We start from the raw sequence: 26,835 nt of genomic DNA, 5'->3' as shown, positions 1-26,835 counted from the left end.
ATAGGAGAAATAGTGTACGGACATTTCTGCTATTTAAGAGATCATGACTTCCGACATGGATCTGGAGCAGTCAGTTCTGGAAATTCAGAGATGTGCCCCATTTGACTTAAAGATATGTAGATTTCACAGCCAGTAGTCTCTCAGTTAATACTACAATTACAAAAAATGACTGCCAAGCTGCCATCATGCTTTAAAAATATTGAAAACCCTTCATTACCATGATTACTTCTTGAAGTTTTTATAATTTAACTGTTTTCTGAAATAAATTATCTTACATAGTTGAAAGGAATTGGTTATTTTTGTTAGATCATCCACATGATTAAATAAGGTAATACCTAAGTTAAATTAGGATATAAAAACAAATTTAAGATAACCTTATTGAAAAAAGTAGTATTAGTTTATACGTCAAATGTTTCCCCCATTGTCACTGCTGCTGTTTCACTGTCTATTGGGCAGGACAGATAAAGTAAAATTTCCCCATTTTCTCTCATTCATTGCATGACAGTAGCTGTGGGACTATGTTTCTGATTCTGACTGGTGTCAAGGCCATTTGTATGCTGCTGCCAGTCTCAATGATAAGTCCAAAGATCAATTCTACCCCAGGTCATAATTTTTTAATATTTGGTGCCTAGCCCTTCCAATTCCCTCCTTCCTTGTTAATTTACAGAACATCTACTGTGATGTTTTAGTTTTGTTGGGTTTTTTTGTCTCACTATGCCAGAAAACCTGCCTTTTTCACTCAGATTTTCTCTCTTCGATTGTTTTTCCTTTCATCCTTTGGTTATTCAAGGCTATAAGGGAGTTAAGGCGTAGCCCTCTCCATGGTAACATCGTCTCTCTTATCCATCCTTACATACTGTTTCTTGCTGCCTTCATCTCATAATTCTGCCCTACCCTGTGCTCTATCGCTGTACCCTCCCCCTATATGTACTCTCTTCTCTCCTCTCACTATCCCTTTAATTCTCTCTCTTTCTCTGTCACAAACATACACTCAACCTCTCCTGCTCTGGCAGCTGGTCTTCTGCTAATGCTACACATTCTACTGCACGATGTTCAACCCAGCATGTAAGGTAGAGCCAAGGTAAGGGTTTGCCATTTGTATTCTTTGGAGCTGAAACACAGCACAGATGTTTTACTGATGTTATTTGCTGCTGACACCAGCTTTCTGAATGTACCGCTGGAGTGTCTATGTGTGTGTGTGTGTGTGTGTGTGTGTGTGTGTGTGTGTGTGTGTGTGTGTGTGTGTGTGTGTGTGCGTGTGAGCATGCGCGTGCGTGTCTGTTTTTGTGATGCTGATTTGTGTGAGAACTGGAGTTCAGACCTACTGTTAATTTGGAGGTTGGGTATGACACTTGTGTTCCACATGATGTGAAAACACACAAGTAAGTGATGTGTGAAACTATTCCAGGGTTCTCTATCCTGTCTGTTTTGCAGAAACTTGAAGTGTGTTGCTAGTGGTTTGTAATTATTTATATTATGTGCTTCTTACACTTGTGTACATGCAGAGAGTCAATCATTTAAAGGTGCAGCGTAAATGATCTTGTAAGGAAGGCTATAGCAGTGCTGCAATGTTTTTGCACAACACTGATTTTAACCTTAACCCTTTTACAAGGGGGATAGTGAGTGGGGGCATAAAGTGAGGATTCTGCATTTGTGAGTGAAAGTGCAGGAACAGGGTTTTTTTTTTTTTTTAGCATTTGTATAAATTCAACAGGCAACACTGTTCATGCTACGGCAAGATTCACAACAGCACAAAGAGTACAACTTCCAGACACAATATAACCAGATAATTTTCATGACTAAAATGTGCATGTAAAGATGTTCAGCGTCAGTGTTCTGAAAATATGTGAGCTAACGGCTAAATATTATCGTGCATCCATGAATTTTCTTGCAATTGCTTGCATGCATCCATGCGTATGTGTGTGCATATTTGTGAGTTTGTGCCAGGCGTCATTCTTTATCGGTCTTGTGGAGACACAGGTCTTACTGTTACTAGTGCAGCATGGGGCAGAGAGATGAAAGTGTTATGGTAAAAGCAGACCTTTGACATTCCTGAAGACTTCTAGAAATAGAACAGGTTCTCAATAAGGACTTTACAGTAAAGATTAAGTGATTATTACACTATCAGCATGAGTCAAAAAGTTGTGTTGCACCAAAGCACTTTAAGTGAATGTCAATTGTCAGATGTGCTTAGTATTAATGGTGTTTGTCTTGTTTGTTTTTTCTTGAACTTTTTTCGGCTGTGAAGAGAAAAAGGGTACTGACACAAGCAGTCCCTGAATGAGAGGCTTGCCAGGTCACAATTCTGCAATGTTGAGTGGACAGCAGCTGTCAGCAGCATTATGTACTATCTGCTGCTGATTTTAGCACAAAATAGATGGTGGCTAGTCTGTAATTTACAGGTGGAATAAATGTAATAGTTTTCCCATTTACTTAAAATGGAATGAGCCTGTACACACATTTTTACATGCACTAAGTGCCATGCATTCTATGGTGATTTATTTGTGTAAAGAGTTTACATGGGTCACAGACAATCTGCCAGGCAAAGTCAAGAATTCCTCCTTCCTAGTTGTACTTCTTCATTCTTAATGAAACAATGATCAGTGTATCTGTCTGTTAACAGAAATTAGTTTAACTCTACATGTTCTCTGTCTCATCTCTTTTTTCCTACTATGGCTTAATATCAGCAGTAATATTTTTAATGCAAAGACAAAGTCTTCCAGTCATCCATCTGTCTTGCCTTACAAATATCAACCCCTCCCTCTTTCTTCCTTTTCACATCATTAACCATCATTCATTAATTTGCCGTTCTCACATTCTGTGACCCCTGTCATCCCTCCTTTCTCTCTTACACCTCCATACTTTTCTCTGTCACATTTGTTCCTGCCCGTTAGAATTCATTTCCTGCCACATTTCTGATTGGACCTCATCCCCTTTTGGAGATCATCTTGCATACATTTTCTAAACCCGTTTCTATTTTCTTTGGTTCAAGAACCCCCCCCCCCCCCCCCCCCCGCAATAATCTGATTTAATCTTCTGCAGCTTGTATTTATATCCTTGGGCTCCCATTAACTCGAAAATCAAGTGTTGCCATGTTTTGAGAGTGCACCGGATTTAATTGTTATTTTGTTAGCTGGGCTTTTGCGGTTGACCCTGTGGGTATCTCTCATTGCATTATTTGGTTCTTTTTGGTCTGGTTGATGCTGGTTGTAGCTTGCTTGAGCTTCAGTGAAGGGGAATCATGTGAATTATGTTTTTTTTTCTTTTATCAATGTAGTCTGCAAGACTGAACAATGGGGGAGAGCAGGGCTCTAGGCTCAGTGGGTAGAGGAGGCGCAGTGTGTGTTTGTGTGATAATTTATGCCCATGGTTGTGCACACGCGACGACATGAGTGAGTACTGTACATGTAGCTCAAACTGAATCTATTTGTTGTTGGTGGGGATTATGTGGGCGGATGTGTGCCCTCATTTGTGCACGTTTGCTGTGGTGGTTGGTCCTCAACCTAATTACATTCCGTATCACATATTACATATGTTTCTTATGATCATCTCATATACCTAAAGGATTTATGGTGGTAAAGGTTAGCTTCTCCTATACCAGCATCATCATAACATGCTTCGTATACTGCAGTTACAATAATCAAACAAATTGTACATCAATGCATCTATGTAATTCAACGATTTCACTGACAGAGGACATTCAGATGCATGACGAAACTGACTTTTTATACAATGAGATCATTATCCTGAAAATTCTTTCTTTACTTGTAGAGTTTGACAATGATATAATGTTGTAGTTCTTTTCATTTTAACAGTAATTTACAATTCCCTTTTTTTAATAATTTAAATTGTTAACGTAAAATGCCTCCTCCTTGCTCTGCTGTGAGATAAGCTAAGATAATGAGATTAAAAAAAGTTCTATGTGCATGTCATAAACATTTTGTTTTCATTAAAACATGTCATCAACATGTAAAACATACTGTTGCTAGTGGACTGTTACAGTGGGGAACTACCAAGATTGTTAATTTAAAGGTATTTCACTTTTAATCAAGTTACTACTGTGTGTTGGATAAGACAATATGTTTTTTTTTTTTAAATCTATGTTTATTAAATCTTTCAATAAATAAAACAGGAACACAACTGACAAAAACAAACATACATTCATTTGGCCCACACACACATTTCAATACAAATTTATACAGGCAAGAGATTCAGGAATCATTCCACACAAATGAAATAAAATAATCAAGGAAAATAAACCAAGTGTACACTGTCATGCATGATAGGGCGTCAATGAGGCAGAGCATTCTCAGCTATGATACAAACCCTCTTGAAAGAATGGTAGAAATATTCAAGCCCATATATGACAAAAAGGGTTCCCATATTTTACGAAAAACATCATCTTTGCCATGTAGTTTGCATGTCAGATAGTCCAAAGCAACATATTCAAGTGCCACCCTTTGCCATTGAATCTTGGATGGGACTTTATCCATTATCCAATTCAAAAGAATACACTTTCTAGCACAGGAGAAAGTGTATTCGATGGACGAATCAGATATGCCAAGTAGCAGATATAAGGGGTTGTTAGCTCTATTAGTACCTAGAATCTTACTTATTTCTTGTCCGATAACCTGCCAAAACTGCTGTACTTTTCTACAATGCCACAAACTGTGTGTACGACTACCAGTTTCTGTTTTACACTTTAGGCACAATGGAGATGAATTAGGGTTGAATTTATGACGTTGTGAGGGGGATATATGGGCCCTGTGTAGGAGTTTCAGTTGCATGGCTCTCACTCGGTTACAAACACTCAGCGTTTTTGCACTCCTCCAAGCATTGCTTCAGTCTTCGTCTGTTATATTGACATTGAGTTCTTTTTCCCAAAAGCCTTTCAGAAAACAGGTGTTTGTGGTATTATATCCCTTAAGGATATTATAGAATACGCTAATAGACCTGCCAGATTTCTGTAAGAAGAGCTATCTCTCCAAATGTGAAATATCTTGACACTGAAGGATTGTGGTATCCTTTGTGATAAAGTTTCTTACTTGCAAATATCGAAAAAAATCCTGTTGTAAAATGTCATATTTTCTTTTTAACTAGAGAGAGCCCTCCAGTGGTTTATGTAAGGTGGAAATTTCTTTATTTGCCCAAATCTGGAAGTTATTGTCCATCACACCAGGAGGGAAGTCAGGATTATTGCATATTGGAGTAAAGACAGAGGTGAACTGAGATCGTCCCTCTAATTTTCTAATGGAATGCCATGCTTTAACTGTGGAAATTGTAATTGGGTTAGTACAAGCAGACTTCAAAGATGTACTTTTCCTAATAAACAGAAGATTACTCAAAGGGTATTTGGACATTGAACTTTCTACATCCAACCAGAGAGATGTGGACTTGCTACACATCCAGTATAGTACGCAGATGAACACTGAGCTGGAATTTTCTAATGTCTGGGAGATCAACACCTCCTTCTGAGGAAGACAGGCATAATGTAGCTATTTTTAGGCGTGGTTTCTTCTTAGACCATATAAAGGAACTAAACCAGCCATTTAGCTGTTTAACAGTCTTATGGAGGAACATAACTGGGATCATTTGCATTGGGTAAAGTAACCTGGGGAGGATGTTCATTTTTAGCAATGCTACACGGCCTAACCAGGAAATTGGGAGAGTGTTCCATCTCTCAAGGTCAAGCCTTATGCGCTCAAATATGGGTGGGAAATTTGCCTTATATAATTGGTCAAAGGAGGGTGTTATATGTGTAGCAAAGATCACTAGTTCCCCACAGGTTTCCTCCTTATTATTTTACTGCACCTCACTTCAGAACACTTCCTGGTGTCTCCCTCCTCCCTGATTGCATGTGGATGCACTCTGTCACTAATTAGTTCAATTGCATTCACCTGTTCACGGCTTATTTAAGATGGCACTCCTCATCACTCACGTTTGGATCTTCACATGAGGTGGCAGTTCAGAGCTGGTAAGGTATTCTTTTTCCTCATTACTGTTTTTAGTTATCTAGTCTACTTTAATTTGCTTAAGTACTTTATTTCCTTTTAAAAGAAATTCTAAGTTGAACAGTCCTGTTTTAATTATTCTAATATTGTTTTATTTTGTCTTTCAGAGCTGCACCAACATTTCATGTGTGTTTTTTCTCCTGTGGTTATTATTATTATTTAACCAAATAAACCCCTTTTGAACCTGCTACGGTCTCCAACTCGTGCATTCTGGCAGATGCCCATGGTGACAGCCCCTCTCCCCCTGAACCCCCTTCACAACAATATGTATTCCCAAATAAACAAAGCCTTCTGGTGACCATTTAAAAGGAAAGGGAGATGGAGTATTGGGTATTTGTTTCAAACTACCTAATGGCATTACTTCTGATTTACTGAAATTTATTCTGTAGCCAGAAAAAGTGCTAAACAAATTGATGGTCTCAATAAGGGCTGGGGTAGATACCTCAGGCTCAGTTAAAACAATCAGGACATCATCAGCGTACAGAGTAATCTTATGTTGTCTCGAGTCGACTACGAGACCGTGTATATTTTCATTTGTCCTGATTGCCTCAGCGAGAGGCTCAATTGCCAGGGCAAAAAGCAAGGGCGATAGGGGGCATCCCTGCCTTGTACCTCTTAAAATTTGGAAGTTAGAGGAACACAACCCATTAGTAAGCACTGCTGAGAGGGGATTCATATATCCATCAATCCATCCATCCATTTTCTACCGCTTATCCGGGGCCGGGTCGCGGGGGCAGCAGTCTAAGCAGAGACACCCAGACTTCCCTCACCCCAGACACCTCCTCCAGCTCTTCCGGTGGGACCCCAAGGCGTTCCCAGGCCAGCCGAGAGACATAGTCTCTCCAGCGTGTCCTGGGTCTACCCCGAGGCCTCCTCCCGGAGGGACATGCCCGGAATACCTCCCTAGGGAGGCGTCCAGGGGGCATCCGGACCAGATGCCCAAACCACCTCAACTGACTCCTCTCGATGTGGAGGAGTAACGGCTCTACTCCGAGCTCCTCCCTGGTGACTGAGCTCCTCACCCTATCTCTAAGGGTGCGCCCAGCCACCCTACGGAGGAAGCCCATTTCGGCCGCTTGTATCCGAGATCTCGTTCTTTCGGTCATGAACCAAAGCTCATGACCATAGGTGAGGGTAGGAACGAAGATCGACCGGTAAATCGAGAGCTTCGCCTTTCGGCTTAGCTCCTTCTTCACCACGACGGACCGATACAGCGACCGCATGACTGCAGACGCCGCACCGATCCGTCTGTCGATCTCACGCTCCATCTTCCCCCCACTCGTGAACAAGACCCCGAGATACTTAAACTCCTCCACCTGGGGCAAGGACTCCCCACCGACCCGAAGGGGGCAAACCACCTTTTTCCGGTCGAGAACCATGGCCTCAGATTTAGAGGTGCTGATCCTCATCCCAGCCGCCTCACACTCGGTAGCGAACCGCCCCAGTGCACACTGAAGGTCCGGAGCCAACAAGACCACATCATCTGCAAAAAGCAGAGACGAGATCCTGTGGTCCCCGAACCGGACCCCCTCCGGCCCCTGACTGCGCCTAGAAATTCTGTCCATAAAAGTAATGAACAGAACCGGTGACAAAGGGCAGCCCTGCCGGAGGCCAATGAGCACCGGGAACAGGTCCGACTTTATACCGGCAATGCGAACCATACTCCTGCTCCGGTCGTACAAGGACCGGACCGCCCTTAGCAAAGGGCCCCGAACCCCATACTCACGGAGCACCCCCCAGAGGGCGCCGCGAGGGACACGGTCGAATGCCTTCTCGAAATCCACAAAGCACATGTGGACTGGTTGGGCAAACTCCCATGAACCCTCGAGCACCCGCTGGAGAGTGTAGAGCTGGTCCAGTGTTCCTCGGCCAGGACGAAAACCGCATTGTTCCTCTTGAATCCGAGGTTCGACTAACAGCTGGAACCTCCTCTCCAGTACCCTGGAATAGACTTTCCCAGGGAGGCTGAGGAGTGTGATTCCCCGGTAGTTGGAACACACCCTCCGGTCCCCCTTCTTGAAAAGAGGGACCACCACCCCGGTCTGCCAGTCCAGAGGCACTGTCCCCGACCTCCACGCGATATTACAGAGGCGTGTCAACCATGACAGCCCCTGCAAATCCAGAGACTTCAGATACTCAGGGCGAATCTCATCCACCCCTGGTGCCTTGCCACCAAGGAGCTTGCCAACTACCTCGGTGACTTCGGCTTGGGTGATGGACGAATCCACCTCTGAGCACTCAGCCTCTGCTTCCTCAGTGGAAGACGTAAAGGTGGGATTGAGGAGATCCTCGAAGTATTCCTTCCACCGTCCGACTACATCCCCAGTTGAGGTCAGCAGCTCCCCACCTCCACTGTAAACAGTGTTGGTGAAGCACTGCTTCCCCCTCCTGAAGTTTGCCAGAATTTCCTCGAGGCCGACCGAAAGTCCTCCTCCATGGCCTCCCCGAACTCCTCCCAGGCCCGAGTTTTTGCCTCCACGACCGCCCGGGCTGCAGAACGCCTGGCCTGCCGGTACCCGTCAGCTGCCTTAGGAGTCCTATGCGCTAGCAACGCCCGATAGGACTCCTTCTTCAGCTTGACGGCCTCCCTTACTTCCGGTGTCCACCACCGGGTTCGGTGATTGCCGCCACGACAGGCAGCAGAGACCCTGCGACCACAGCTCAGAGCAGCTGCTTTGACAATGGAGGTGGAGAACATGGTCCACTCGGACTCAATGCACCCAGCCTCCCCCGGGATCTGTGAAAAGCTCGTCCGGAGGTGGGAGTTGAAGACCTCGCTAACAGAGGGTTCAGCCAGACGTTCCCAGCAGACCCTCACTACACGTTTGGGCCTGCCGAGTCTGACCGGCTTCCTCCCCTGCCAGCGCATCCAACTCACCACCAGGTGGTGATCAGTTGACAGCTCAGCCCCTCTCTTCACCCGAGTGTCCGAGACACACGGCCGGAGGTCAGATGACACGACCACAAAGTCTATCATCGACCTCCAGCCTAGGGAGTCCTGGTGCCACGTGCACTTATGAACATCCCTGTGCTCGAACATGGTGTTCGTTATGGACAAACTGTGACTAGCACAGAAGTCCAATAACAGAACACCACTCTGGTTCAGATCAGGGAGGCCGTTCCTCCCAATCACCCCACTCCAGATCTCACTGTCACTGCCCACGTGAGCATTGAAGTCCCCCAGTAGAACAATGGAGTCCCCAGTCGGAGCACTGTCCAGTACCCCTCCCAGGGACTCCAAGAAGGCCGGGTACTTCTCAACCTCTCAACCTCCTGCACAAGCTCAGGCTCCTTCCCCCCCAGTGAGGTGACGTTCCACGTCCCAAACGCCAGAAGCTGCGTCCGGGGATCGGGTCGCCGAGGCCCCCGCCGTTGACTGCCGCCCGATCCACACTGCACCCGACCCCTACGGCTTCCTCTGTGGATGGTGGGTCCACAGGAGGACGGGCCCGCGTCGTCCTTTCGGGCTGAACCCGGCCGGGCCCCACGGGCAAAGTCCCGGCCACCAGGCGCTCTCCTGCGGGCCCCAACCCCAGGCCTGGCTCCAGGGTGGGGCCCCGGCTCCGCCATGCCGGGCGACATCACGGTCCTTGATCTTCTTCCTGTCATAGGGGTTTTGTGAACTGCTTTTGGTCTGACCCGTCACCTAGGACCTGTTTGCCTTGGGTGACCCTGCTGGGGGCTCAAAAGCCCCCGACAACATAGCTCCTAGGGTCATTCGGGTGCTCAAACTCCCCCACCACGATAAGGTAGCAGTTCAGTTCATATAAAGTAACTTTATCCAGTTTATAAATTTTTCACCCAGGCCAAATTTGTGTAATACATAAAACATAAATCTCCACACGGTCGAATGCCTTCTCAGCATCTAGAGAAAGCACCAGACCATTCAAAGACCGCTGTTGAAAAACTTCAATTGTATTTAGTCACCTGCGCATATTATTGTATGAGTTACGACCTTTGATGAATCCAGTTTGGTCCTCATTTATCAAAATAGGGAGTAAGCTTTCTAGTCTTGTTGCTAATATTTTAGAGAGGAGCTTCAGATCCACACTCAACAGGGAGATGGGCCTATATGAAGCACAGTCCTCTGGGATTTTGCCCTTTTTTAAGATTAGAGATATGTGTGCCTCTTTCTTAAAAGAGTCATTAAACACATTTAAAAGGGGGTCAGTCAACAAATCATGGAACTCTTTAAAAAATTCGCCACTGAATCCATCTGGACCTGGAGCTTTACCAGATTGTAACCCTTTAATAGCATCCAGGATTTCCTTCTTCGATATAGGAGTTTGGAGAGATGTTTTCTGGTCAACAGATAGACTTGGAAAGTTAAGAGAAGAGAAAAAAGCTTCAATTTTTTCAGTTGCATCAGTTTGTAGTCCAGATTTATACAAATTTTCATAGAAAGTTTTAAATGTGTTGTTGATGGTTTTGGTGTCAAAAGCCTGTTTACCCAGGCTGTCTGTAACTGAGGAAATAATTCGTGAATCTGCTTTTTTCTTCGTCAGATATGATAAATATCTCCCTGCTTTATCTCCATGTTCATACATTTTTTGTCTTGCAAGTCTGATTTTGCCTTCTGCACGTTTTGTTAATAGTAAGTTCAAAGTGCATCTAAGTGCAGAAATTTCCTTCAGCTTCTGTACAGATGAGTTTTTGACATGTTCTTTTTCAGCCTGTTTCAGTTTGGACTCTAAGATTTTTCTTTGTTCGTCCTGCCTTCGCCTCTTAGTGGACATATAAGATATAATAAGGCCTCTTGAAAAAGCTTTGGATGTTTCCCACAGCAGGGAGGGGTCGTTGGTGGAAGCTGAATTAACAGATAGAAAGAACTGAAACTCCTCTCTAAAGTAAGATATGAATTGGTCTGTTAGGATAGAAGGATTGAACTTCCAGTGCCTAGTTTGGTTTACTGGGTTCTTTAAATTATAGTGTATGAACACAGCAGCATGGTCAGAGATAACATGCTTCTTGGGACAAAGAAATAATCAATCCTAGTATAGGATTTGTGAGCATTTGAAAAAAAAGTATATTCTTTTTCAGCCACGTGTTGAGCTCTCCATACATCTATATAGCCTAGGTCCTCGCAAAGTGCTGAGATGATTCTAGCCTGAGGTGAAGGAGATGATTTTCCATCGGTCTGTGCATTTTAAAAGATGGTAATGGATTTGGTTGAAATAGGAGCAATTAAAGCTGAGCACAAGCTTGGTATCTAAATCTTCAACCCTCCAGGAATACATCTAAGTTACCAACGAAAGACACAGGATAAAGGGATTGATGGAGGCAAGGATAGAAAGATGACGGCAAGGGGGAGATCCCTCATGTTTGAGTGGGTGTATTTAACTCCCTAGGAATTCATGTAATGACTAAATGACGTATTGCATGCTGGGGTAAGATATGCTGAAAGGGAGAATTTTGCGAGGGAGGCACAAAGATAAGGCAACAAAGATGGAAACATCCTTTTTCCAAGTCTACAGTTCCTGCTCATGGACGATGCAGAGAAAGCTATTGAGAGTAAGACAAGGAACAGAAACAAGTTTGTCATTTAACAATTTTCTTTTTGATTTGGTCAATTTGAAAAATGTTCTGTTTCAGTTTCATTTATAAAACAACAGTTCAGTAATTGCATACATGACTGCACTATCATATATATCCTTAATATCAGATAGAACACAGTTAAAACATAAATAGATGTGAAAACTTAAAAACAATTCAACACACTTTTTTAGCAGAGGATTTATCTTTAGAAAGTAATTTCCCTCATAAGACACACATCACAGAAATGTCTCTGAAGCCTTTCAGTCATCAGGTTATGCCAAATTAAGCTTTTTTCCTGATAGTGGACTTACTTGAAGTTCTTTAGTTGTTAACTGAATAAGCATTTGGGATGAAATGTCACATTGCCATTCAGATGAAAATTGATAAACAAAATGCTTGAAAGTGTAATCCATCAACAGGTTGCTGTTAGGTGCTTACACCTAACCCACTTACTAACGTTTCCATGGTAACAGAAATGTGGTAATGGTGAAAAGTTTCCCAGTTTAGGACAATGTGGAGGAGGTGCTTCACTTAAAACAATGGAGAGAAGCAATGTTTTAAATCAAGACAGGAACAATAAAGAAAAGCTGTCCCTTTGATTTTTTTACACATTTAATAAATCTATATTGCAATGTAAGTACATTTTCTGTTTCTGTACAATAATACATATGTGATATATGCTGGATGATCACTGAGGATTGTTATCACTGGATCAGGATCAGAATCAGCTTCATTACGCATGAGAAATGTGTCTTCTGTAACATGTGCTCTCAATTTTAAAAAGTAATAAATTGAAAAACAAACATGATAGAAGTAAGAACAATAATATATACATGGCTAAATAGTAATAATAATAATACATTTTATTTATGGCCGCCTTTCATGACACTCAAGTTTACCTTAAAGAAAAATACAAACAACACAATAAAACACTAATACTATCAGCTACACAAAAACAAAGCAACAACAGTGAGGAATGTGGGGCCATACAGGTTGGGCTAATCTAAAAAGGTGAATTTTTTGAGAAAGTTGATATGGATTGTGGGAGAGTTCCAGAGTCGGGGTGGCTATACAGCTGAATGCTCGAGACCCCATTGATGAAAGGTGGAAAGGAGGTGTGGTGAGGAGCATGGAAGAGGCAGAATGGAGGGTCCAGGAGGGTGAGTAGGTGTGAAGGAGATCGGAAAGATACAGAGGTGCGAGATTATGGAGAGCCTTGAAGGTGAGAAGGAGAATTTTAAAACCAATGTGGTTTTTGATGGAGAGCAAGTTAAGTTGTTGAAGGACTGAAGTAATAGCTTGAAAGGTAAACCGGAGAGGAGAGAATTGCAATAGTCTATACGGGAGGTGACCAGGGCATTGACAAGGATGGCGGTGCTGTTTGGTGTAAGAGTTGGGCGAAGATGGTTGATGTTGCGCAGGTGGAAATATGCTGACCCAGTGATGTTATTGATGTGTGCTTCAAAGGAGAGAGTGCTGTCGAGGATGACACCCAGGCTCATTACTTGGGGGCAGGGATGGACTGTGGAGTTGTCGATAGTTATGGCAGACATGTTGGACTTGGCCAGAGTGGATTTAATTTCTACCAGAAGAGTTTCAGTTTTGTTGCTGTTGAGTTTGAGAAAGTTATGCGAGAACCAGGATTTAACTTCAAGGAGACAGTCTGAGAGGGACAAAGGCGGGAGGGCGGAGTTGGACTTGGAAGACGGGTGGAGCTGGGTGTCATCTGCATAGCAGTGAAAGTGAATACCAAAATTGTGACCGAGGGATAGGAATAGGTATATGATGTAAAGGAGAGGACCCAAGACAGAGCCCTAGGGTAGAGCTGTGATCTGAATTTTTTAAGTTGAACAACCAGAGAGATATAACTTGAACCAGGTGAGAAAGGTTCCAGTGAATCCAATTGAGGCTAGTCGGTCTAGGAGGGTGATATGTCAAAAGCTGCACTTAAGACAAGGAGGATGAGTATTGTTAAAATTCCAGAGTCAGCTGCCACTAGGAGATTTGTGATTTTTACCAGGGATATTTCAGTGCTATTAAGCGGACAGAAACAAGACTGGAGTTCTTCAAACGGGTTGTTGCCAGAGGTGTGTAAACCTGAGCTGTGACTACTCTTTCCAGTATTTTTGAGAAAAAATGGTAAATTATTGTGGTTATTGGGATCAGCGCCAGGTTTTTCAAGCATTGGAGTAATTGCAGCTATTTTAAAGGATGATGGAACAGGACCATAGGTGAGAGGACTGGATGGTGCTAGTTATAGAAGAGGACAGAGAGGATAGACAGGCTTTGACCAGGTGGTAAGGTAAGGGATCCACTTGAGAGGTAGAAAACTTAGAGTTTTGGATGATGCTAGAAATATCAGCAACAGTTGGGACATGAAAACTGTAAAGAGGAAGAGACATGATGGTAGGAGGCTGGATAGATGGGAGAGGCTGCTGAATGATTTAAGGAGGGCAATTGCTGATGAATGTTTTCCATTTACAAATTGAAAAAGATCATGAGGGTGTTACAGTGGGCTGTGGAGTACAAATGAGGTATGAGAATATCAGGTGGTTGCAGGATGATTTTTATGGTGGAAAAACAGAGTTCTTGTGTTCACTTCTGGGTTTTCAGTCCTGTCATTTATGTCTTTCCTGGGTATATCACCACGATAATTTATGCTGCACACCCAACCTGCTCCGGAGCAGGTTATGTTGGAGATAAGAGGTCAAACTTCGAAAATCCCTGCCCAATCTCTGAACAATCAGATTTTTGATCGTAGAGCTCCTGGAGCTGAACCAAAAGGGGGGGAACACTTCATGTGTCCCATATGATTTTACATTCGGCTAGTCTGTTAATTTAATGATTATTTTTCCCTGATATACTTCATCTTTCAATAGAGACTTAAAAAAACTGGAGAATTTTAGATGAAGATGTGCAATTATGAATAGCTTCTTATGGCTTTGAATTGTATTTTCATGTTAATGTTTAATGTCTCCATGCTGCTCTGTTTGTGATCGTCAGAGCTGAAGCTGAAATATAACTTCTCAAACTGTTCTACTCACGACTTTCTGAGTTCGATGGTTTGTATTCACACCTACAGAAAAGGTTTAGTTCGTTTCAAGCGAACCAAACGAGTTACGCGTTAATATATCCTTAAAGTTACTCATTTGTCAGAGTTAAAATTTCAGAGTTAATTTTACTCAAAATTCAGTAAAAAGTGACACCAAATTGTGTCAAAATATTTCACACTGGGGTCAAAAAACTCTTGCCGGAGTAATTTAATTACACTCAGCGGTGTCAATTTAACTCAAAATAGGTTAAAAAGGTAACACTACTAATAATTGAATTGGCAACAATTTACACTTTACTAGTGTTATTTAATTTAACCTTTAAGTCATTACTCTGCATTGTCACGAACAGAGGTAGAAAATGGGGAAGGAGGACCCAAAAACATTTATTTAAAACAAGAGGCAAACTAAATCAAAAGGCAAAAACACAAAACAAACTTACTCAAAACTTAAATCCGAAATGTCTCAAACACAGAGTGTAGAAAAACAAAGTAAATCCAGGAAAGCAAACGACGGACACTCATGACAGACTAACACTACAAGAGAGAAATTGACTATCAATAGACAATGAAATGACAAAGGACTGAGGAAAAACACAGAGGCTAAATAGACAGGGTTGATTGGACACAAGTGAGACTAACGAGACGGGTGACGACAATCAGGGTAATCACACAGGCGGGAAACACAAGGAACAAAGAACACTAAAGTTTCTTCATACACCACCATGTATGATGAACAGGTCCGATTTTCTAGATACAGTGGGGGTAATGGATGAGGAAATGTTTCGGTAAAAGTTTTTTCTATGGAAACAATTTCTTAAACAACGTATGGTGCTCCATGATCAAATGCTTCAAATAAACACACGTCTTGGGATAACGTTGGAGAGAAAACTATATTTAAAATTTGAATTAATAAAAGAAGTAGTTGCCAGTGCAGACTTGTTGAAGCATGTTTGTTTAGTTTGTTTATAAATCCTTTAAAGCTAATGTAGAATTGCGAGGTATGTTTACATTCAAATATCTAACTTAAATTATTATGTATATTTTTAGTTGAGTACTTAGATCACCTTAAATATTTCTAAAAGTTATCAAAGCCAGAGAAATACATGATTTTATAATTGTAACGGGACGTGTCTTGTAGGCGGCCGCCATAATGAGCCGCCACAACAGACAAATTTCTCAATGTTAAGAACGGACTTTCATTCTCGTGGAATTGTTCTTGGGAGTTGTTCTTGGAAGACCTTTCTTGCAAGCTCACGAGTTCACAAAAACACAACTGTCAGATGATGCGTTCCTCCAGGTAACCCTTCAGCAAAGCAAAGCATTCTGGGGCGTACCAAAGTGTAGCCTGTCGGATGTATACCACTCAACTTTATGGGCATCCAATCACTGATGTACATAAACAACGAAATGCTTATTTAAAATAATAATAAAGATAGTCTCTCAATACTGGTTTAATGTTTGTCTTTTTTCCCTATGTGTCCCTATATGTTTTGAATTTGTGGGGTTTAGCGGTTTGTGGTAGTTACAAAGCAATAGCAATAAATAAGAAGTCAATCAGAACTTGTAAATTACAATTACAGAAAAAAGATTAACCGGGTGTTGATGGCAGCTACAATCTCTATGGATACCGTAGGATATCAAACTGCATGCTGGACAATATCCACTCAGAATTGTCACCAATCCATACATCCTCGGAAAAAGGGGAGTGCCGAGCACACTTCTGGATATTTTAACCGTTCTTGACGCAATGTCAACTTGTGCAATGGGACAGTAACTTGATTGCTAAAGATGACGTTTCATGGGTAAGCCAGAACGCAAGAACAGACAAGAATGCATATTGAGAAACACACTGAAATGTTGATCATTGTCAAGGAAACACCGTTGACACTGTTACGTCAAAGACCGCTGCATAAGCTATTGCTAGCTGCAACTAAAAGCTGCCGTTCTGTCGCTATATGTGCAGCTGTGATAAAAAAAAGTTTTAAAAAACGCCACATAAATTATACTTGGATACATTGTCATTGTCTTTCTCAGTTTCTCCCATTCCTATTGATCCAACTCAGTTTGTTTGTTTTGACTTCCAGGATACACCGCAAGCCTCAACATGTCTTCTTTTATTATTGTTTTGAATAAGAGCCCCCTGGTGGTGGATTTTACATGCTATACATTTAAATCTATGCTTATATTTATTTTTCCATTTATTTTCCCTGGGTTTTATTTTATTGTTGCTCCCCTCATATAGCAACCATCTTTGGGCATGTATCAATCAGCTAGATTTATGGAAACAAGCCAGTCTGCAGCGTTCTCTCTCGAACCTTCACATTACAAATCCTTATATGCAAGCCAGAGGAGGTGACCTTACAGTTAACAAATGGTGATCTTTACATTACAATGGTTGTTTGAAGTTTACTGTATCCTGTCCTTCTGGAGACAGTGACTCTGTGATAATCAAATTACATTTACATTTGTATGGTGTTGTCTGAGAAAAAGTATGCCCTCCTGTGGCTCTCTTGCACCTCTATTCTTTCAGACCATTTGGTGGCTCAAAGAAGTCTATGTAATTTCCTACATTGGATGACTTAAAAATAGGCAAAAATGAACGTTCGATTCATGTTAGAATTAGAGATTATGATTTGAATCATCCTGAAATACGATTTAAGTATTATCTGTCCATTATTATAATGCAGTAGTGTAAGGCTTCTGGAGACTATAGATTTAAATAAATTCACAAATGAGATCCACAATGCTGGAAGCAAACATGTTACCTGGTGGTATAGAGAACAGCGTTGATGTGATTTTTTTCTGTTTGTGTGAAACAAGCACAAGTGGTTAGATATGAGATTGCATTACCTTGCTCCTCCCCTTGTAATGAGTTTATACCTCTGTATTTTCAAATTATGCATGTGTCAAACAGTCTGATGAAGCCAAAGAGCAAGTTGTGCTGTAGGAAAAAAGTTGAAAGGTCAAGTTGCCAACTCCAGAATGTCAGCTTTGGGAGGGGGTGCCAAGAAGAAGATAAAAAGAGAAAAAAAAGAGCCAATAGAGAGAGGGGGGACTGAGGGAGGGGAAGGGAGGGACAACGATTGGGTGAGTGAGACACAGAGAGCAAGTACAAACAGAAATGAGAGACAGAGACTGACAACAGAGTTTTACCCAGAGGAGGGAGGCTGAAAGTGAGAGACTCCGGAGAAGTTCAGTCTGTCAAAATGCTGAGGCGGAGGAGAAGCGTTTCATTTGGTGGATTCGGATGGTGTGTTGCTTTTTTATTGAAAGCTATTATAAATTTGTGTCTGAATGAGTTGTATACTCTGTATATTATATTTTATTATATTATGTATAATTCATACTCTGAATTTTCAAATTTGTGTCATTTGTGTCTAAATTCATTTACCATTCCACAGTAATGGTAAATTTACTATCGGCATTATAAACAAATAGGCAGATTATTAGTGAAAGTGAATATTTTTTTGTAATGTGTGTCTGTGTGTGTGTGTTGGTAAAATGTAAACCTTTTTTCTGAAAGGAAGGATGGGTGGAGACTGAGGCGGATCCTGTATGTCACACCTCTCCTCTAACACTGTCCTCTGCTTGACAGCCTTTGTGTGTGTGTGTGTGTGTGTGTGTGTGTGTGTGTGTGTGTGTGTGTGTGCCAGCTTCTCTCTGTGATATCTCTGTTCATTTCTATCAACAGACTTCTTTGTCTCTGCCTGCTGTCAATGTCTGTTGTTTTTGTTGTTGCTGTCCTGTTATGGGTCTGTGGACACAGTTCTATGCAGTCATTTTCTCCTGTTATACGTGTTTACAGGATACAGCGCTGAAGAAGCTGCCAGGGAACCCTTTAGTGCTTGAATATACTGACACACTCAGATTTAGTCTCACTTGGGCTGAGGCAGACTTTAAATTGAAAGAGCTGAGGGGCAGCAATTTAGATGTAACTACTCAGATACAGTATCGTTTACAAAAACAGAAGATTTCTCAAGGGTGCTGGCACCTTTTGTCCTGGGGAGTGCTTCCACTGTCAACAGCTGAAAAAGTGTTGAGTAACTCTAAAGGAGAATTAACATAAATAACTCTAATTCACATCACAGAAACTGAAGAATCAATATTTGTTGAAGTCTTTATACAATTGGACAAAAAGGATACTATAGGCCTCTAATGTTTTGATTTTAACCAGGCTTTGTTAAACCGATATCTTTGTTTCCCCAGACTAAACTAAAGCACAATATGCAAAGACAAATCATTGGACAGTAATCACTTGAAAACACTGATACCCCTCATAACCAGTCTGACCAGCTTGTTGATGCATAACACGCTCTAGTCTCTGGCTGTGACTTAACAATGACACTGACCTTGACTGTATACAATCCCTGTGCCCAAGTTTTATCTACTTAATGGCTCAGTGTCATAGTCAGTAGTCTGTCATTCAGACGGTGGGGGTTTAATTCCCAGCTCCTGCAGTCACATGGCAAAGTGTCCTTGGGCAAGACACTGCTACATGAGCAGCATATGAAGTATTTGAATGAATTGTTACTGTTGGGAAGTTTACATGTGACATGCGTGAATGTGACATGTAGTGTAAAAACACTATGTATTTAGAAGACTAAAAAAGGGCTATGCAAGTCAATTTACCAGTCACCATTATTTGTTTTAATCACTCAATAATTGCTTTAATATTTTTTCAAGCAATTTGAATCATAGGTGTGATCATTAATATTCATGTGTGCATGTGTGTCTTTTTCCTGTGTTTGTTCTTCAGGATTGACAAGTCCACTTTGTCTGCACTTAAAGCCAGGTAAGTTATTTATTTCAAAAATCCCTCCTTGGTGTTTACAGGCTTCATACATTGTCCCTTAATTTGTCATAGTCAGCCTCTTCAACTGCAAACTGCTGCCCCAGCATTCACAAAAGGACAAGTGCTTCAGAGGCTTTAGCAACGGTAAACGGTGTAAGCGTTGACATCACCATTAATACCTAGAAGTCTTGTCGCTGGTATGCCCTCATGTAAACTGGCAGGAAGTCCAGAGCTGGTTGTCTCTCTGTGATGGTCACTTTGGCACTTGTAAGGCATTATTAGGCAGCTACTTTGCCCACCAGTTCCATGGCTGCTCTTTGTTAAGTTGCCTCCTTCCCCTTCAACTCAGCCTTCGCTGCTGGCTGGAGGTACATACACATGACAACCTTTTGGGGCATTGGGGGCAGTTGTAACAGGCATGTAACAACTACCAAGAGATTCAAGAATAACTTTATTGTCTCCCAAAGTGAGAATTTTTTTTCTTCTGCTTTTTACGTTTTATGTGTTTTTAACTACTCTTTTATCCTTTTAAACTCTGTAGCACTTTGAGATTTTAAAAATGTAAAGTGCTTTGAAAATAAAATGTATTATTATTATTATTATTATAAATTTGTCTGGGCTCTTCACTGCAGCCATCATTCACATCAAACATATAATGATAATTATTAATTAAGTATACAAATACATAAATACATCAGGTTCTTAAAAAAACAGTGCAGACATGCAAAGACATTACCAAAGGATTTTATTCAGTGACCCTTATAGAGGGCATATTTAACTTTTAGGGTGACATAAATATATGTTTCAATAAAATTGTTGGATAAAAACTTTATGATTTCTTGTCCTTAAGACTGCCAGTTAGCCGTCAGAGCTAGAAACCACTGTTTCAGATCTCCCAAATTTATGGAAAAACTAGGACTAAACTGTTGTGTTCTGTTTTTTCCCTTGATTAACTCTGGTCTCAGAGGTGTAGATGGTTGACTGCTCGAGAAAAGAATTGGTCGGTCAAAAACATAGGACTAATGAAGAAACATTTTGCAGGATACTTTACATTATGTTTCTTACTTAAAGACAAATTAGCTTCAATCATTTCTCATTATTATTGTTAAAATTGAGTGAACAACTTAATAGTTGTCTTGTGTTGCCCCACACTTGGTTCATGTTAGCGTGCATTTTCACTGGTGCAGTCTGTTTTGTATATTTTTATTTGATTGTTTTTTGGGAAAGAAAAGAATATAATCAACAATTATTTACTTTGTTTATTACTCATGGGCTCTAAAAATCTCATTGTGTAATGATGGTTTAAGGTCTATTTACCTAATAATAATTAGGTCAAAATAATTTGGACTGAGGGGCAGATAGTATGGAACTATTATTTGCTTAATTTTGTGAATGCTTGTTCTTTGAGGATTTATATGATAGGACAAATGAGGTTGCTGTAGTGATGGATAAGGAGCTTCACAGTGTGTTTTTGTAAGTGTGTCATTAACTTCTAAGGCAATAATTAAGCAGCTTCATAACTTTCTTCACGTACTGTCTTCAAATCTAGTCACCATCTCTTTCATAGGTCAAGCATTCTATAAACATCATAGTTTATTGGTACGAGAATTTAAGAACATTTGGAGCCTGAATTTAGAAACTGTTTCTGCCACTTTAGTTTATTCTTCAGGCTTTGTCCAGGTCCTATTTGGAACCGAACTTTAAATACAAAATATTTTCATTAACACACACAATAATGTTATAATATTTTGAAAAGAACTTGCATACCTTTTTTTTTTTGCAGATAAAGATCAGATTATAGCTACTCTAATATGATCGATTATAAGTATCTTACTCATTTACACACACACATACTCACACACACACACACACACACACACACACACACACACACACACACATAAACGCGCACGTTCAATGTCTGCTTCTGTTACTTGGCAGGTAGACCTTCAGCTCTGGAGTTGCTCTGTGTGTCATGACTTCCTTTCCAGCTGTTGAATAACAATTGTGGGCATTTGAAAATCGTGCACAAACAAACATTATACAGTTTAGAGTGAGAATAGAATAGAATGCCTTTATTGTCATTATACAAGTTGTACAACGAGATTACTTGGCTTCACCTTAAAGTGCATACAGCTAAAACAAAAACAACAGGTGAACAGGAGTAACTCTCTGCAAGAAAGGACTTGTATGTGTCAACTTAAGCTTATACTTGTACCCAATTAGGGGAAAAAGACGAATAGAGAAGTGAATCTGAAGTGGAACTGCTTGTGGAGGCGCTTCACACACAAACAGGGAAGGAGGGTTTCTGAAATACTTTATACTATGAAGTAAAACCTAAAACTAACTCAATTAGAATTTCTTATGTTCCAAAAAAAAACATTAAAATACCAATAAATATTAACAAGTTATCACCAAATATTCTTTAAAGAATCATTCTACTTGACAGATACATAGATCAAGGAGCAATTGTAAAATACATACCGGTAATTGGAGTCCTCATTGGGAAATCAGTTTTCTCCGTGAGGTGCAGACCAGCTTTAGGGAGATATAGGCAGTTGTCTTGGGCACCAAGTTCTGAGGGGTGCTGGCAAGTGCCTCAAGTTTGTCTGTTGCTGCAAATATCATGTACATGCAGTATAAAAGAGAGGAGAGATGATGGGGGCTCTCACGTCCATTTGGAAAAATAGAAATATGTAGTAACAATACCTGCATTAATTGTATTATTTTCTCAAGTTGACAATAAATTGAGAAACACTTATCGAAACCATTAACTTACAGTAAATTCCATTTCCGTTAATGCCAAACCCTGCAATTACATGATGAGATGCACAACATGGCTATGGCATGCTGCCTACATCAAAAAGCGAGCCATGCCCATCTCTGCCTCTGTTACTTTTATTGTGAAATGGTGCTTGACTTACATGAATATGCTTCTGGAGTACAATTAGTTTTTTCATCATGGCCTTTGAGAATTTTAATCTATTGACTTTGCAAGAAGCTGACATTTATTTTATTTTTTACAATATTAGTTAATGTTAACGTTTAAGCCAACATTTAACATCAGTTATTAATGGAATTTAATTATTAACAGAATTAAATGATTTACTGCTATTACATTTAAAGTCTTTATTCATGGCTTAACGGTAAACTGCTTTACATTTTGAGTAGCTGTGCCCATGTCTTAATTTGATATCCTGATTGTTAAAAGAAATGAAAGGGTAGCCTACAGGAAGTAATAAGCAACTGCTTAATACTTGTTGATTCACCTTGCTTGTATGTGCCATTGTTTATCTGACAGTATATTGTCTGATACGGCATAGCTACTTTTGAAGGGATACTAACAATAAATCAGAATTTGCTTCTGTACCAAAATGGCCCATCTGATAAAGTGCTTTCAACAGAGGTAGAGTGCTGGTTTACAGCAAACCAGAGCAGTTGTGACCTATTGTGATTTAAATGATTAACTATTGTTGTTTCTTTTGTGTGTATTGTTATTTTTGTAATTATTGTTTTTATGGAAAATGTAACCTATTATACAGTATGACCATATGTGTAGTAAAATAAAGTGTGTAGAATACAGATACATTTAGATTAAATAAATCACTGTTTCATGAATGGTTCATTGCATCCTCCTTTACAAATACATAAGAGTCACAGTAAAGCATCAACACAGACAGTAGTATAACGTAAAATAAAGCCACAAAGGAAGAGTAGATCACAGAAAGGTAAAGGTGAACCAGGGAAGTAAAAGGCCACCTGAACAAATGCATCAGCTGTATGTCTGACTTCAAAGTTTGCAGCTGTAGAGCAGCAGGTCTGATGAGTGTATTTTGTCTGGTCTACCCCGAGCTCATTGTGGTTCTTTTATTTCTCCCATATGCCAACTTTCTCTCCCTTTCTCTGCCACCTTTGTTCATTAATAATTCCCACTCCTTTACTCATGTTTAGCACAGAGAGATCTCACTGAACCCACATCTCCTCATTAATAACTGCATAATCAAACCGTGTGTCCTTGAAGCCTGCAGAGTGTTTATGCGTGTGTGTGTGTGTGTGTGTGTGTGCACTGCAAACACATGCATCTGTTTTATGGGTTTTGTCTTGAAGTGGTGGTGAGGGTGAATGAATATTATAAACAGAAAACCAGGGATAATAAAGGAGTGACAAGATGAAACAGAGAGAGAGAGAGACTGAGAGGTAGAGGGTGAACTGATCATATTTGTAAAAGGGTTTGACAATGCCTCGCAAACTGTGGTAAGTAAATGCTGTCTGACTTTTTTTTCTCAATGCCTTGATAACTATTATTACGATTGTTTTTCTTCTTTGTCTTTCAAGAGCTCTTAAATGCATACCTTTGACTGCTTATAACTTTACTGATGTACAAAACAAATCGAGATGCTAACTTTCCATTGTGTTTTGTAAGTTTGGGGATATTAGTTGCTTAACTGTTATCAATTCCATGAGCTGATATGATACAATATAACATAATGTTAAGTAATATAATTTAACATAATTTTCAATCAAGATGGTTTTCTGTGATTGTGTTTCATCATTGTATGAACATGTCACCAGATGAAGTGACTTTATTGCTGCATTAACAGAAGAGGGAGGAGAAGAGAAGATTACTATCAGTTTGTAAAGTGTAGCAGGACATGATGGGTAAAAGTGTTCTCATTTTTGTATTGTGTTTTATGAGTTTCTTCAGGAAATGTAAAGGCTCTAGTCATAAAGCCCTTGAGTCAATATACTTTCATCACAGCCTCAGATACAGATAAACTCTGTTTTTAATAGGGCTGTAAAAAAGCCCTTATTTATATTGGTAGAGCTGCTGGTCATCTGGTAGATTTCCACAATGTTAAGTCTAAAAGAACCAACCTTCAGTTATCATCATTGATAGGGACGAGAGACTCTACAGCCAGCTGATCCTTAAGAGATACTGTACTTGTCATACATTATTTCCATCCTCCTTGGCCCCTCCTGCTAAGTATTCGGCTAGTAGACTCGTTACCTCTAGTCAAGAGACAAGTAGCTACTTAGATCCAGGAATGCCTGTGGTATTTTCGATTGCATATCTAAATTATAAGGCTGCAATCATGCAGACCACACTTTCTGGAGCAAGGTGGGGAGCATGTTATTGACCTTTTAACTAAATTAAATATAATAAAAGATTATTTTTTTAAACCATGTCCATATTTATTTTTCTCAATTTCAATTTATCCATATAATTTCAGGAATTGATATTTTTGTCTGTCCTAGTTGTATGTGGCTAGGCAGGTAGATTGAGAGAGAAGGATTGCCTTTTTCTAAAAAAAACAAACAAAAACAAAACCAACAACGTTTGCATTTGGTTCCCAAGCCGAGATTTTAGTGGCTGAGTGTAAATGTTGTGTCTGCAAGCATCAGAGAAAAGAGCAAACGGTCAGCTGCTATTTCTGAAGTCTGACATTTACCTTATCTCCTGGTGCACCTTGTATTTTACACAGGAGTTTGGTAGGTATTGTCCACCACTTCACAAACACAAAAATACATTTATGCTGGTTTCATATGAACTTCAGGTGATGGCTAATTAAAGATTAAGACTTTGCTTTTACACAGTGAAGAAAGGATTAGTCTCAGAGAGCCTACATATGCCTTTATGAGCTTTTTCTTGATTAGACATGTTTGATGATGTAGTGTACACAGTTACAGACTGCTGCCTGTAAAATAATAAAGGAGTGCAGATAGAAGGGTATAAATAAGCCTTTGCTTTGGTAAACCTGTTAGTATTCAGTATAAACAATACTTTCACTGTAATACAGAACTTTTTGCATGGAACGTCTCTCTTCCCACAGCACATTTTCAGATCATTATTTTAAGATGAGAAAACAGCTCCTCTGGCATGTGTGTGTGTTTTTTCCTCTAACTATGGGTGACTGCAGAAGTGTGTGTGTGTGAGAAACCAGTAGCGAAACTATGACCACAAAGTACTTGTAACAGTTTTAGTTAGGGATGTGTGCAACTCCACCCATCCTCAAGCGCTCAAGAGAGGAAGTGCAACATCCTCAGCTTTCGCATATTCAAACCCAACAAATAAAAAGGCCGACAATCATACAAGTCATGGCAGCTTTTTTAACACATGCCATTTTTGATTAAAATGTATTTTTAAATGCACTTTGATTTATGGTAAACTTTCAGACTACATCTTATAATTTTCATACAATTATATCTGCAATGCTGTTTATTCAAGATTCAATTGCAAAAGTTACACCTTGTTTGAACGAAAATAACTAATAACGAAGATAATAAAATGTTTTTAACTGTTCTTGTTTATTTATTTATTTGATGCTGTCCTCCCTCCTTCAACGGCCAGAGAAGCAGAGCAAAGTTCCTCTTTTTTGTGATCTGTCCACAAGAGGGAGCTTAAACTATGAGTCATATAGTACCACAGACGGAGAAATTAAGAGAAAACACCTGCAGTGCAAATAACTGTGCACTAGAGTGAGCAATTTCTCAATTTGTACACTTGCTAAATGAGTGTCAAGCACTGTCCTACCCGTTAACATGGCTACCTGTTGGAGCTGTAACAAGCCAGCCTTGAATTCTTTGTCATATCACTGTGAACTTCTTTTTTTTTTTTTTTTACTTCTTATGCTCGTACCGTGGGAGCTTTCAAACCGATTTCTCACAGAAAAGTTTTTAATTTTAATATTTTTTAAAGCTTTTTATAGGATAAAAAGCTTTTTTGGTTTAAGGTTTTGTATACAAAACCCTAAACCAAGTGCATATCTGTCTGTATAGGTCATCACTGCAAGACAAGTGTTTTGAGTTTTTCAGCCATACTGTATAGGAGGTAACATCCTATGGGGAGCCAAGGCTGTTGCCATGGCAACTAAAACTGGGATGGTCCTTTATTACCATGGTGATGGGCCCTTGTTGTATTGCCTTCCAGCCTGAATAAGCTGTCACTGCATCAAACATGATCATCCAAGAATAATCTGACTTGTATTTATGGTTGCCTATAGGGCCAACCACAGAGAGTATTCCCCTTTTAACCCAAAGAATGTGTGATGCAAAGGGAAATGGTAGATACACAGAAGAGACCAAGATTTGAATGGTAACATGACACCTACAATATAATATGTTCTGCTCCATTGATTGATTGATTGACAGGAGATTCTGTATCCCAATCCTGTTTTTCTTGATTGAATATATATTGTCCTTCTCAGACAATATGCAGTCAATGCGCCTTCATGCAATATGCCATATGTTTATGTAGGCTGTATATTGTCTCTGCTCTGACCACAAGTAAGCTGCTGAAAAAAAACAACTCTATACCAAAAACTAGGGATGCCAAGATACTAGTATTCGGCATCGGTCCAATGTACTCGTCCTCGTAAAACTATGTGTATACAATGGCATCAATTCCACTTTATGGCGGGCGCACACCCCTCTTGAGTCAGTGGTAT

The 26,835-nt window shown here is 40.3% G+C and overlaps 1 protein-coding gene across 4 annotated transcripts in view; it reads left to right on the top strand.

The window, feature by feature from the left end:
• The first annotated feature begins 929 nt into the window (after nucleotides 1-929).
• Nucleotides 930-26,835, top strand: part of rap1gap2a (RAP1 GTPase activating protein 2a) — an 87,559-nt gene continuing 61,653 nt past the window's right edge. For 2 of the 4 annotated variants that reach the window (XM_079353774.1, XM_079353772.1), the window contains exons 1-2: nucleotides 17,721-17,848; nucleotides 19,355-19,390. In XM_079353774.1, coding sequence (XP_079209900.1) covers nucleotides 17,805-17,848; nucleotides 19,355-19,390 — 80 coding nt within the window. In that variant the 5' untranslated portion in view covers nucleotides 17,721-17,804. Of the gene's footprint in view, nucleotides 1,082-17,720; nucleotides 17,849-19,354; nucleotides 19,391-26,835 lie in introns of those variants that run through there. The other 2 variants (XM_079353773.1, XM_079353775.1) reach the window with 2 other exon arrangements.

This window comes from Symphodus melops (genome assembly GCF_947650265.1).
Source record: "Symphodus melops genome assembly, chromosome: 10".
Taxonomy (NCBI): Eukaryota; Metazoa; Chordata; class Actinopteri; order Labriformes; family Labridae; genus Symphodus; species Symphodus melops.
Note: the sequence above shows the minus strand (reverse complement) of the source record. Positions and strands in the feature narration are given on the sequence as shown.